Source organism: Culex pipiens, chromosome 2 (genome assembly GCF_016801865.2).
Source record: "Culex pipiens pallens isolate TS chromosome 2, TS_CPP_V2, whole genome shotgun sequence".
Classification (NCBI taxonomy): Eukaryota; Metazoa; Arthropoda; class Insecta; order Diptera; family Culicidae; genus Culex; species Culex pipiens.
Window position 1 is genome coordinate 73,642,975 of NC_068938.1, and position 14,321 is coordinate 73,657,295.

Genomic DNA, 14,321 nt, shown 5'->3' on the forward strand with positions numbered 1-14,321 from the left:
GGATTATTCTGCCCGCTCGAGTTGAGCCGATCTGGTTGGAGAATGTAAAGATCCGTTTTCAAATCGCACGGTCTTGCGTGGGCCGGATCGGGAATGACCCGCGGTCCGGAGGTGGCCTGCGATCGGTGCGGGGCGGCCGTCGTGTGCAGTTCGTAGTCCGGTGTGGTGTTGTCCTGCCCGTTGTGCTCCGGTGGCATCTCGTAGTTGGTTTCGTACTCGTAGGTGTCCTCTTCGAAGTCATTTTCCGTGTCATAGTTGTAGCTGTTGCCCTGGTGCCACGAGGCAACCGGGGTGGGAAGGATTGATAGCCAGTACGTGGCGAAGGTGACGATGTACTTGAGCAGCCAGGACATCGGTCGGGGTGGCTGTAACGGTTCACCGGCGGCCGTGTACGGGTTGTCCCGGTCGGAACAGATTCCCTGGTAGTCCATTAGGGCAACGCGCCGGTAGATGCGGTCTTGGACCAGCGAGTCCATGATGGTGCCGTCGATTTGGCCGAAGAATTTGCCGGTGTGCTCGTTTCGCTCGGAGAGAATGACGAACCCGTTGTCGTCGAGCAGGTAGCAGTCCAGCTCGTCGGAAGCGCACGTTTTCTTGCAGGAAGTTGATCCAGTGCACTGAAAGATTGTCAATTTATGATGAATTTTCTGTTCAAAATGTCGTTTGATAATTCTTACAGCCGATGTAATGTTGATGAAATGTTTGGCCAACGATTCGTGCTGGAATTGCAATCCAACGACGGCAGCAGGTGCTTTGTGACCTCGATGATCTATGAAGATCGCATGGGTTGCAGTTACCAAGGTCGAACTGTTCTTCCCGGAATATCTAAACGAAATAGCATCAAAATTTCACATCAATTCAGAAATGAGGCTCACAGTCTTCTTACCCAGAATCAAACGGAACACTAAAGACAAAACCATCGGGTTCGATCGAGTGATGATCAACGGCCCGCTTGTACCAGCCCATATCCATTGCTCTTGAATTTGTATCGCTGAAGTGTCTGCAAAACATCAAAAATCGTATTGTACATCTAACACATTACCAAAAATCCAAGAGGATCTTACGGTTCCGGTGAGTTTTCCGGATGGGGCAAATGGTCAATCCACCGGAGCAGTCCAGATCGAGTGGCAACGAAGGTGGTCTTCACATCGAACATTGTAAAGCCTTGTCGACTGAAGGAAAGAAAGTAATAATTTAATATTAATATTGTTGAAAATACATAAGTTTTAATTAATGCCAATTTAACTAACGTTTTCATATATTCCCCAAATACTTACTCACATTGAAAGTGCATAAAAAAATTCAAACCCACCCCACCTAAAAAAACCCTTCAAAACTCAAACTGCTCCCGCGGGGAAGAAAAAATAAACAAGACTCTGTGTGCAGAATTAGCGTTCTCATATTACCTGTGCAGTAAAGCCATCAACGTGGCGATTGGGCTAACAAAGTTGCAATTATATAGTGTTACGTTTCAAGGTGGAGTAAAGAAATAAACGAATACACCGCAAGAAAAAATACAGTGATTGTCGGAAGAAAAAAACGGTGCAAAAAGTGAGGGGATAGAGAGTGCCTGGTTAGTATTGATTAGGTGTGCTGTGCTGGCGCAATTTTGGGAGGGTAATAGTTATCGGCTTAACAAATTAAAATACATTAAAATTAAGTTAAATAAAGCAGGTGTTTTGCAAAAAAAAAATTAAACTATTGAAATACTCAGAGAACTCTTAGTTGGACAATTGAATGACTTTCATAACAATTTGAAGGATTAAGATAGGTCGCAATGTCGTAATTCTTTTTGTACAATTTTTGACCCAGTTGAATGAATAAAAAAAATGTCAATTGTACCCATAATGCAAATTTGAGTATAACGGATCTACATTACCGAAAAACATATGTTTCAAGTAAACGATATTAAAGTTTTAGAAAAATTTGTTTTTAAATAAATCCGTTGCAAATATTTTCCAAAGTTTTATCTGTCCCTCTCCGTTCAAAATTTTGGCGAAAAAAAAGGGGCAGAAATTTTTTTTATGGCCCTCGGAAATAGTAGTGCAATCATCTGGAAAAAAATTAAATTGTAACCTCAACCACACGGCCAACTTCAAGGACTGCACCGCTCGTAAGGACTACCTCAAGCACCAGGAGAAGAAAAAACCTCGCAAAACAGCACCGCAAGCAGAGAAGGCGACGCCTTCGCCACGGAAGTTCACCTCTAACGTGGTGGCACCCGGACTGTCCTTCGCAAACATTGCTGCTGGTCCGAGCACTGGAGCTCGCGGATCGGCGGAACAAAAAGACGGTTCTCAGGATGATTTGTTCACAGTAACCGAGTTCTTGGGCTTGGCGAGGGAAATGTACGCTCGGCTCAGCAAGTGTGCGACAAGAGAGGAACAGTTCTTCGCTCTACACGAGCTTATGGTGAAGTACATTTACGTTCACTTCGCTTCGCTTCGCTAGGAGACGGTGATTTTAGCGGATTGCAGACTGGATTTTCGCCATGTGATGTGATGATTGTCTAAGCCCAAGTTGCCTAGGAATCGATAATTTGGGAATAGAACCAATTCCACCTGAACCAGATTTTCACCACCATGGCAGCCGTCCATTGCCGGCCGCTCCCATCTCCACCGCGCACCAGGGACAAGGAAAGGGAATTGGAAGACGGGAAGTGTTGATGCTCCACTTTTTTAAGAGTATTAAGGGAAAATCTCCACGGTATCCTCAAGTAAGTTTCGCTTGGAGTTGGACGGTTTTTGGGAAGGTGAATGGTCTGAGGAGCCACCCTAGGCGAGTGGTAACGACCGTTTGCATTGTTGTTCGAATTCTTCGTGTGTTCTCATTTCTAATGGGAATGCTTTCAATTCTTGTCATCTCTTATTGGATGAATTCTATCAGTCGTCCAGGCTATTTATAGCGAGGTATTTTTAGATTCAATTTCAACTACGCTTGCAAATCTTGCGTGCAATCTTGTTTGAGTTCTGATGTTCAACTTGCATTCAATGCGATTCTAAGTCCGATTCTTGGATTCAACTATCCAGTATGATTCCTCCTCAAGCTACCAATGCTCCACGGTTAAATGGAAAGCATTTTGCTTACCAATCCTAAGGACAGGGGATCGAACCCCGCCGTGAGCTTGAAGTTTTTTTCATTAATAGTCAGGACCCGGTGCCTGCTGTTCCCGTTACAGTTTATATGGAATTCCAATAAGAATGTAACAGAAAAATCAGGCTTCGGGTCCAGACTGTTAATTCCAAATTTAATGAGTCCAGAACTTTCTCGTTGGGAGCAGAAGTACATTTACGTTCACTAGCTTGAATAAACTCAAAGTTTTGAACTGGAACGGACGATCCGTTCCGAATAAGGCACTTGAGCTCTCTGAGTTCATTGTGTCGCAGAAAATTGATGTTGCCGTCCTTACTGAAACGTGGCTGCAGGTAAATGTTTCGTTCTTCATCGATGGTTACTCAGTTGTACGACTGGATCGATCATCAGAAATTGCAGAAAGAGGAGGCGGAGTTGCTGTTCTGATCAAAAGGGGAATTGACTTCAAGCCGATGGACGATCTACGGACGAAGGTGATTGAAGCTGTTGGCGTTCGGGTTCAAACAGATGACGTTCCAATCAACATAATTGCTGCTTACTTCCCGGGAGGACGCAGCAAAGAAGATCGAGTCAACTTCAAGCGTGACATCGGAACCCTGACGAGGCAAAGTGGAGCTTACTTCATCGTAGGAGATCTCAACTCTCGCCACAGAATGTGGAATTGTACGCGGGCAAACCAGACTGGTAACATTTTGATGAATCTGTTTCGTTCTTCTGACTTTTTCATTCATGCACCCACTACGCCGACGTACGTCCCGGGTGCACAGTGGTCGGAAACGCAAATTTAGCAGGAATAATTTATTTCCGCTTCAGGGATGCATTTTCGAGCTTCGGTGTCTAAGAAGCATTTGTTAAAAATGAAATTCTACATCTTTTGGTCAAAACGACATTAGGGTGGTCCAACAATTACTAATATTTTCAAAAACTAACTTCGCTTCTAGATGAGATAGAGGTATACTTTCTTCAACAGTATTGTAGTACTAGCCATTTCAAACAACTTTGTCCAAGACACCAAATCTCTATCTCTTAATCTGATCATTCTACAGCATTTTATATGAAAAGCAGTAGGGTGGCCCATCAAAAAAGTGTTTTTATTGCGTATCTTTTTTGTATAATTTTTGGCAATTTTGGTGTCTTCCGTACATATTTAGAGCATAAAAATACGCGTCTTTTGAAACGTCAACGAAGTCGCTAGGTCATTTTGGTAAAAAGTTACAGTGTTTTTAAAGTTTTTAATAGGCATTTTTCAAATGTTTGTATCTTTTCGAGGGGGACACAAAAAAATACGCTCCGCAGTGCATCTGAAAGCTCAAAACTTCTTCTTTAATATGAATATAACATCTCAAAAGGGTTTTTCTTAAACTCAAGTTACAGCGATTTAAAAATGGTCATTTTATGAGATTTTGTGCCATGCCCTATGAGAAAATTTACATGAATATCGCATTAATCAGTATCAAAACTGCTCTCAGTGAGCTCAAATGCAGGTAAAATTGATTTGTGGACAAACGTGATCGAACATGGTTTTTATGGCAACTAGGGTGGTCTTATTCATATTCGTTCACTCTTAAAAAATATTTTTTTGAAATTCGCATAGAAAGAAAAATTAAAAAAAAATTGAAATTTAAATACAAAACCTGTTTTAAATAGTAAAGCAACTGAGGATATGATATCTGATTAGGGTGGCTCAAATTAATCAGCAAATAAAAAGATTAAAGATTTTATTCGTTAGAAAATGTATTTTAACATATTATTATTTCCCTACGTTTTCGTAAATCGACTTTTATTTGTGTTTTTATTTAATAGGATAAAACTTTCCATGCATTTACTGTGTTTAAGGGTGCCATTTTGCATCATTAGTTGTTCCATACAAAGCTTCATACAATTTTGCCCATACAAAATGGGAATGTGAATATTCGTAAACATGATACATTTTCTTATCGATTTAGCATCTTAAAAACGTGGCAGGTTATGATTTGAACCCTTAAAAATAGTTTCAGGGGAAAATGCACACTTTAGAAATTGATATTAGAAGTTGATTGAAGTTGATTTCCCAAAACTCTTATTTTATTTCTGAAAATTTGTTATATTTGTTGGGAAACATCTTTAAGGCAAGTGTTCAGGTTTTGTTGTAAAACCTGGTACTATCTTTTTTTTATTAAATGCACCGAAAATAATGAATTTGCATTTTTAGGTAAAAAGATATAAATTGGAAAAGGATCCTCGTATTGGCAAACAAATTATACAAAATGACTCCTTTTGTCAAAGTAAATGCATGGAAAGTTTTATCCTATTAAAAAAATACAAATAAAAGTCGATTTACGAAAACGTAGAGAAATAATAAAATCTTTAATCTTTTTATTTTCTAATTAATTTGAGCCACCCTAATGAGATATCATATCCTCAGCTGCTTTACTATTTAAAACAGGTTTAATTTTAATTTTAAATGTTTTTTTTTTTATTTTTCTTTCTATGCGAATTTAAAACAAACATATCTTATAAGAGTGAACGAATATAAACCACCCTAGTTCATCTAAGACCACCCTAGTTGCAATAAAAACCAGGTTCGATCACGTTTGTCCACAAATCAATTTTACCTGCATTTGAGCTCACTGAGAGCAGTTTTGATACTGATTAATGCGATATTCATGTAAATTTCCTCATAGAGCATGGTACAAAATCTCATAAAATGACCATTTTTAAATCGCTGTAACTTGAGTTTAAGAAAAACCCTTTTGAGATGTTATATTCATATTAAAGAAGAAGTTTTGAGCTTTCAGATGCACTGCGGAGCGTATTTTTTTGTGTCCCCCTCGAAAAGATACAAACATTTGAAAAAGGCCTATTAAAAACTTTTAAAACACTGTAACTTTTTACCAAAATGACCTAGCGACTTCGTTGACGTTTCAAAAGACGCGTATTTTTATGCTCTAAATATGTACGGAAGACACCAAAATTGCCAAAAATTATACAAAAAAGATACGCAATAAAAACACTTTTTTGATGGGCCACCCTACTGCTTTTCATATAAAATGCTTTAGAATAATCAGATTAAGTGATAGAGATTTGGTGTTTTCGACAAAGTTGTTTGAAATGGCTAGTACTACAATATTGTTGAAGAAAGTATACCTCTATCTCATCTAGAAGCGAAGTTAGTTTTTGAAAATATTAGTAATTGTTGGACCACCCTAATATCGTTTTGACCAAAAGATGTAGAAATTCATTTTTAACAAATGCTTCTTAGACACCGAAGCTCGAAAATGCATCCCTGAAGCGGAAATAAATTATTCCTGCTAAATATGCGTTTCCGACCACTGTGGCGTGGTCGCGCACGCCCTTCGGTCATCGATCTGGTCCTGTCGAACAACCGGGTCAACATGTCAGTTCCTAAAGTACATCAAGAGCTTTCATCAGATCACCTTCCCGTGACGTTTGAGATCGACTGCAACATCCAGGCGGAGTCACAAGCTAAACGAGTTCGCTGCTACGACCGAGCGGACTGGGTCCGGTTCCAGCGGGAAGTTGGCGGAAAGCTGGACGTAACCGTAGAGTCGCTGAACAACATCCAGACAACAGCCGAGATCGACGCTTCTGTTCGCCGATTCACGTCTGCAGTACTGGAAGCTGAGGACGTTGCAGTCCCTTGGGCGGAGTACAATCCGCAGAAAGTGGTTCTACCAGATGGAGTGCGGCTGCTGATTACACTGCGAAACACCCGTCGACGGCAGTTCATCCGATCGCGAGATCCTGTGCTGGGCCTGATCGTCGAAACGCTGAACCAACTGTCGTAACTCAGGCCAAGTCTCTCTTTTCCAACTCCTGGAAGCGAACCTTTGTTTTGTTTCATGATCCCACCACCCACCACATAAAACCAAACTGCTCGCTACAACGTTAAACGCCAGACTGAAGAACCGTTTCTGAATCCCGATACCCGAAGGCCCTTCCAGACACAATCGTTCCATAAGCGCACAAACACATACAAAGCTCTCTCAATTTCCCTCACCCGAAGCTCATCACCCTCATTCTCACGCCACATCCATAGCTCTCGCTTTTCGCTCTCTCTTTTCCTCTACCAACGTGCGCGTTGCGCAGACTTCAATCTGTCCTGTCGACGCGCTCACACATATACAGTCGCACGCACGGAGCAGGCTTATCGAGAAATTAAAAGTGAGAGTGTGTGCGTGCAACATGGAGTTAAACTTTTCAAAGAGTCATGGTAACCTTCACAACATCTTCATAGAAAGTTTAACTCCATGTTGCACACACTCTCACTTTTAATTTCTCGATTTCATTTCTCTTGCTTCGTGTGCATCTTCGTTGTCTTTCAGAGAATCTCGCAACATTCGGATTTCGGCACCAACATTTCGAAAGGCCACAGGCAATTTCTTAATCATTTTGCGTTCATTTACAAATTCTTTAAATTCTACCATCATTGCCCGCCTTATCTGCGACACCAACGAATCCAAAAAGAGTGCAGCAAATTGAAGTACAAGAACTTCGGCGATACGGTCCGCGATATCGCCAATGGCCACAAAAAGTTCTGGAAAATTTCCAAGCTCGTGCGGAATAAAGTTAAACACAATCCTCCTTTCCGTATTGACGATGGCCTGGTCATCTCCCCCGCGGAGAAAGCTAGAGTGCTCGCCGAAAGTTTCGCGAAGGCACACGACAACACCTTGCCGGGTGACCCTTCAGTGAACGACGAGGTAGCGCGTTCGATGTCGGCGGTGACAGAGGCGAACGAAAGCAACGACGACTGGTCCACATACACAAAGCCGAGCGAGATTAAAGCTATCTTCCGGAAGCTGAAAAACAGGAAAGCCCCGGGTCAAGACGGTCTGCGGAACATTACGCTGAAGCACCTCCCGCGGAAAGGATTAATTTACCTCACAAAAATCTACAACGCCTGCCTGAAGCTGTCCTACTTTCCTGCTGCGTGGAAACACGCATTGGTGGTAGCGGTACCAAAGCCGAATAAGGACATCACGCAACCCGGAAACTATCGTCCCATAAGTCTGCTGAGTACGCTCAGTAAGGTCCTGGAACGGATAATACTCGCACGAATGAACCGACACCTGGACAACAATCGCATCGTCCCCGACGAGCAATTTGGATTCAGACGAGCGCATTCGACGAACCACCAACTCGTGAGGATCGCGCAAGCAGTCAAGAAAGGATTTGACTCGAAGAAATCGACGGGCATGCTGATGCTGGACGTAGAGAAAGCCTATGACACGGTGTGGCAGGAAGCTATTGTCCACAAACTGGTAGTAGCCAACTTCCCACTGTATCTTGTCAAAATGTTGCACTCCTTCTTGAAGGGCAGAAGTTTTCAAGTAAACGTCAACGGTGCACTGTCGGCCATTCACGGAATACCGTGTGGCGTGCCTCAAGGATCGGTTCTAAGCCCAACGCTGTACAACATCTTCACTGCTGATGTACTGATGATTGACGGAGTGTCGTATGCGTTCTTTGCTGACGATACTGGCTTCTTTGCAACAGACAACGACCCGAAAATCGTCACAATCAAACTACAAGCTGCTCAGAACCGTCTGGAGGAGTTCCAACAAAAGTGGAGGATCAAAATCAACCCTTCCAAGACGCAAGCCATCTTCTTTACGCGCCGAAGAGCGCCCAAGTACCTCCCGAGTTCCAAGGTCAAAGTCTGCGGCTTGGAGGTGGACTGGTCCAAAGAGGCCAAGTATCTAGGCCTTGCCCTAGACACCGGGCTTCGCTACGACAAGCACATCGACCAGACGCTCAAAAAGTGCAAAAACCTGACGAAGGCTCTCTACTCGCTGGTGAACCGACGCTCCCGATTACAACTCCACAACAAACTGTTGCTGTACAAGTGCGTTTTCCGTGCAGTCCTGACGTACGGATTTCCAACGTGGAAAACCTGCGCAGCTACCCACCGCAAAAAGCTTCAAAGGATGCAGAATAAATTGCTGAAGATGATCTACAACCTCGATCCGTGGCACCCCACCGATGATCTCCACCAGCTTGCCGAACTGGAGACGATCGACCAGTTTATCGATCGCTTGTTCCAGAAGTTCCGGACCAGCTGCCAGATGTCGGACAACCCACTGATAGAAGCCATCCTTCCCCTTTAATGAAGCGGAACTCAACCCCACCACTCGTCTGTGATATTAGTTTTAAGGAACCCCACGTTTCGATCTCACTAGGTTTTTTGGACAAATTTTCCCTAGTTTTTGTTTAATTGCATTCGAAGAACCTTCTGTTACCAAGCGGTTATTGAAAAGGAAATAGTTGCAAGGAACACCAAATCTCTATGAACCAGTCATTCACACAAGTTGTAAAATTGTTATTTCGGTAAATAAAATGAATTGAATTGAATTGAAAAAAAAATTAAATTCATGTTTCTACCTTTTTTACAATTGTTTGAAAATAATGTAAAAATATTTAAATGTAATTACGATAAACAGTACCAAAAAAAAATTTGGCGAAAAAAAACATTAAGAATCACTATATTGATACAGGAGGCTAATGCATTTTTCAAACAACCTTTAATTTCGATTTAATGTAGGCAAAAAAATATCAATTTAGGAGAAAAAATAACATCATCCACAACAACATAATAAAATCGAGCGCCAAGTGCGTGAACTATGGTGGCAAACTCACAGCAAATTATAGTAACGGTGCCGCGCGAAACTTCGAAAAACTCAATTCCAACTAAGAGTTCTCCCAAATCTTTCGTGAGCGTCTGTGACAAAACAAAACCACATAATAAACTCATCACCCTACCTCCTGTCCTCCTTCCGCGGCGGATGGGACGGACCCCGGTCCAGCCCATCCGTGACGATCGCGTCGCGCACCAAGCTCTGGACGAGAGTACGATCGCAGTAGTACGGTTCCGCCTTGCGCGAACCCTGCGAGTTGTAGTGGTGCTGGCCGTAGTGACCCACCGGAATACCACCGTGGCCGTGGTGTGGCGCCGGGGACCGGGGACGAACCTGGTTGGGAGGGGAATGAAACGATTAGTATCGGATTGTGGGGGAGGAAGAAGACGGCGAGGATCTAGGCGAATGCAAAACCAGCTTACCGACATCCACTTCCAGCCGGGCCTGCCGACGCGGGCCAGAAAGTGCAGAACTTGCTCCTCCGGCGTGTCGAAGGATTCGTCTTTGTCCCGGTAGGTGGTTTCCGTCGTACTCTCGCCATTGCTTTCCACATCCTTGAGACTGTTGTACTCGCAGTACACCCAGTCCGGATGGACCTTCCAGTTGTTGTTCTGGAAGTGTTCGGTTACTGTGGAGTGGAGAAAGACTCGGTTATGGAATGTTCTCTTAGACTACACAACGAGTTCAACATTACCATTTGTGTGGGAATGCCGAATCTCTTGCTGAGCGTTGAGCTCATGGATGCCGTAATTGTCCGGCAAGGCGATTCCCAGCGAAAAGGGTGTCCCCTCTATAGGCCCGTAGAAGTACCTGGGGAGAAGATACCAAAGTTACGCTTGTAAATAAATCAAGAAACGTTACAACACACTTACTTTTGAGGCCTTAAAGTAACTCGCTTCATTTCGTCCAAGTGCGTTAGTACCGTTAGTTCGTTCTCTCCCTCCTTCTGGAGAACCATCTCATTGCGAAGCTGAAATTGCAAACTTCTTTAGAATCACACTCTTAACATGACTTCCTCAAAGCTTATACCTCTTGCAGCATGTTCGTAAACCTATGCTCGTGCCGATCGCTGATCCCATTACTAGAACTATCCACTTCCGGCAGCTCCACCTCGGTCAGATCCACCGAGTTGTACTTGTGCTTCAACGAGGCACTGTACTGCCCGTTATCGCTCAACGGCCTCAAATCCGGATGGTACAACACCCGCCCGTTGTTGTCCACGATAAACGAATACCCGTTCACGCCCAACTTGTGCTGCGGAATCATCTTCTGAATCTCCTCGATCGGCACATCCGTCCCCACAACTCCCAGCAGGTTCGCCGCCCGCGTCGAGTGATTCCTCCTGTCGAACACCGGCGTCGAAACCGTCGTCACCAACTTGCGCCGATTCTCGCTTTCCCTGCCCAGAATCCCGCTGCGACCTCCCGTAAACACCGGACTCCAGTGCACCGGATGATCCGCCTGGTACAGAACCATCGGCCGGGCCATAACCAGCGCGTACTCCACGACCTTCCGCTTGGCCTCCTCCACGCTGTTGATCTGCACGTAGAAACCTGTCGCCAAAAAAAAAAAAACAATACGATCAGATCTGACCTCCAAGCTCCCTTCAAGACATTCCGGCTTACCCTTGTTATCGCACGCCATCTGGTACAGGTTCTTCCCGCTGCTCTTGTCCTTCCCAATCAAGTACGTGAAGATCCGAACCGGCATGTGCGGGTGGTTGTAGTGCTTGATGATGTCCGCGAAGGTGTCGCTGGGTCCGTCCGTGATCAGCATGATCGCCTGGTTGCACTGGCTGCCGAGCGAGCTTTGGTTGTACTGAGGGAAAGAAGAAGGGTGAATTGTTAGTATAGGTTTTGATAAAATTTAAAATTGAAATTAGGCTTACTCTTCTGAGCAGCTCGAAGGCACTCTCCAGAGCAGCGGAAAAGTTTGCCGTGTTTTCGCACTCGACCGTCTGGATCGCCGTCTTGACTTCCTTCACGTTGTCGGGGGTGGCACGGACCTATGAGGCAAGAAAAAAAAAACGAATTTAATTTCGCTGCAATCTACAAAATTCCAAGTTGAAAAAAAAATCAAAAAATCTGAATTGATTCTAAAATGTTTTGAACATAAATATCAATCCAGATTAGAGGTGGGCAAAAAAAGAGCGAACCGCTCAAAGAGCCGGTTCACTGAAAAGAGCGAACGAACCATGGCTCACAAAAAAAAGAACCGCGGTTCTTTTTCAAACTCCGGTCTTTTGAAAGAACCAGCTCAAGATGGAATGATTTTTGTTATAAATATAAGTTTTTGAATTTCAAAAAAATGTAGTATTAAATTTGTTTTTGAGCATTGAAAATGCAATTGCAAAAATGTCATTTCAAACCAAATGAAATTAAACTTTTTATTGTACAACTGATTGTACATTAAAGTAATACCGGAATACAAAGTTGAGCATTTCAAATAGCATTATTTGTCAAATATTACCAAAAATCTACTATTCAGTTTGAGAAATTTCGGAATAAAATAATCATTTTGTCCGATTAAACGTAAGCAATTATAGACCTTATCTATTAAATCAGAATGTAGAGAAGAGTTCACATAATATTTTCTCCAAATAAAATATCAGCATTAGTCTTTCAGAAATAAACGCAATTTTAAAATCAATAGCATTTTTTCAGCATCCTAGATTTCAGTTTGGATGCCATTCAATTACTCGAATGTTTAGTTTTAACAAGAAATCTTGACATAGAGACCACCAAGACCTATGGTTTTCAAGGGCATCTTCTCGTTTTCAGATTTATTTATTTAATTCATCAATGGTCGTCATCATGGCCGTTACAAACATTTCTCAAAGTTTATGTTACCCCTCCCCTTCAAACTCGGTCCAAAAAATCAGGGGGCAAAACAATAATTTTTTTTCAAAAATACTTCCAAATTTCAATGGAAATAAAAGTCTTATCAACTGAAAAAATTAAAAAGCATTTTGGGATCGATCAAAAATATTTTGATTTTTTGTGAAATTTTCGTTTGCACAGTAATGCGAAATTTTTTTTTCGGCTTAAAAAATAAGTTCATCAATACTTAGATATTTTGAAATCTAATGATTGTAATGCAACTGGGGATGTGTAAAATGCATTTTCAAACTCTTGTTTCATTAAAATGTTTATACCATGGCTTGTTATTATTTTTTATGCTTCTTTGGCCAGAGTTGAGGGACATAATAAACTTCAAAAAATGTTTGATACGGCCTAATTTATAAAAGTCCAATGTGAAATAACTTATAAAATCACACGATTCTTGAAAACCCCCATTTAATCCAAATTTTGAAAAAGAGCGAAAGAACCATTCAAAAGAGCGGCTCTTTTTAAAGAGCGAACGAAAATGAGCGGCTCCTAAAAAAGAGCGGTTTTGCCCACCTCTAATCCAGATATTAAACCAAAAATCACATTCAAACTAAGAGTTTAATCAATATTATAGAAAAGATTCCCGGTTCTAAAAAATTGACTTCCACCTAAGAGGTCTACTAAAAGGAGGGTAAGGGTGGCTTTTCAGAATAAGGTTTTTAAGGTTGCATTTAGGCCCTTAAACAACTCCTCATAATTTGGGAGCGGTTGGGTTCGTCCACACTTTGCGCATTTAATTTCAATTTTATTTGGATTTTTTTTAGAAAAACGTAGTTTTTATCACATTTTGATTTTTTTTAATTTCAGTGTTGCATTATTTTTTCCTAACTCACACAAATGCGTTAAAACTCAGAAAATAACATTACTGAGAAAGTATGGTGTTCTCTTGCTCCTGTAAAAAGATGCAGCTTGCTTAAAACTGTTCTAAAACGAAATTTTCGATCAAATAAAACGTTTTAGACCAGTTTTATAGAGCAATTCCAGCACAAATCAGGATTTGTTCTGGTACTTTTGTACCCGACCCTCTCCGATTTCAATGAAACTCTGTATACATATATGGAGCCAATAGTACTCGAAAATAACATTTGAGAAGGGCGTAAGTCATTTAAATATTTTTGTATTTTGCAATTTTTAAAATTACGGTATCTCGAAGCCGTTGCATTGTATCAAAAAGTGGTAAAAGACAAATTTGTAGGAAATTGGACGGGCTTTCTAAAAAAAAATACACTGAAATAAAAATTCACGCTACTTATTTGAGTTTTTATGATTTTAAGTCTAAAACTTAAATTTACAGGTGATGTCACGATTTTTTTTCGTTCATAATTTTAGAGGAAACAGCCTAAAATGTTACCAAAAGACTGACGAAAAATGCAGGATGGTATGTCTCTCCTAAAAAATGTGAAAATCATTTACTAAAACTGTTTTTTTGACAAGTGGTCTAAACGTCAAAATTTTTAAAAACCGGTAGTGGTAATCGATTCCCAGACAATTTTACATAAAACTCTCCAGTTGACAACTGTCCTATGTTCAATCCTTGGAAAAATACAGCGGTTTTAAAATTATTATTTTTTTTAAAGATGGGTGGTCAATATGGCGACTTTTATGTAAAATTGTCTGGGAATCGATTCCCACTTTCGGTTTTTGAAAATTTTGACGTTTAGACCACTTTTCAAAAAAACAGTTTAAATAAATGATTTTTGTA

General features: G+C 41.6%; 1 protein-coding gene across 4 annotated transcripts in view; it reads right to left on the reverse strand.

Annotated features, from left to right (window-relative positions):
• The window catches only part of LOC120420135 (voltage-dependent calcium channel subunit alpha-2/delta-4), a 152,260-nt gene that overhangs the window by 5,706 nt on the left and 132,233 nt on the right, over positions 1–14,321 (reverse strand). The window contains exons 7-18 of one of the 4 annotated variants that reach the window (XM_039583088.2): positions 11,620–11,736; positions 11,357–11,549; positions 10,761–11,284; positions 10,604–10,701; positions 10,426–10,541; positions 10,154–10,359; positions 9,856–10,064; positions 1,407–1,439; positions 1,065–1,172; positions 887–1,000; positions 678–807; positions 1–617 (exon numbers count right to left, since the gene is read on the reverse strand). The exon at positions 1–617 is cut by the window's left edge and continues 7 nt beyond it. In XM_039583088.2, coding sequence (XP_039439022.1) covers positions 1–617; positions 678–807; positions 887–1,000; positions 1,065–1,172; positions 1,407–1,439; positions 9,856–10,064; positions 10,154–10,359; positions 10,426–10,541; positions 10,604–10,701; positions 10,761–11,284; positions 11,357–11,549; positions 11,620–11,736 — 2,465 coding nt within the window. Of the gene's footprint in view, positions 618–677; positions 826–886; positions 1,001–1,064; positions 1,173–1,406; positions 1,440–9,855; positions 10,065–10,153; positions 10,360–10,425; positions 10,542–10,603; positions 10,702–10,760; positions 11,285–11,356; positions 11,550–11,619; positions 11,737–14,321 lie in introns of all 4 variants that reach the window. The other 3 variants (XM_039583087.2, XM_039583090.2, XM_039583089.2) reach the window with 3 other exon arrangements.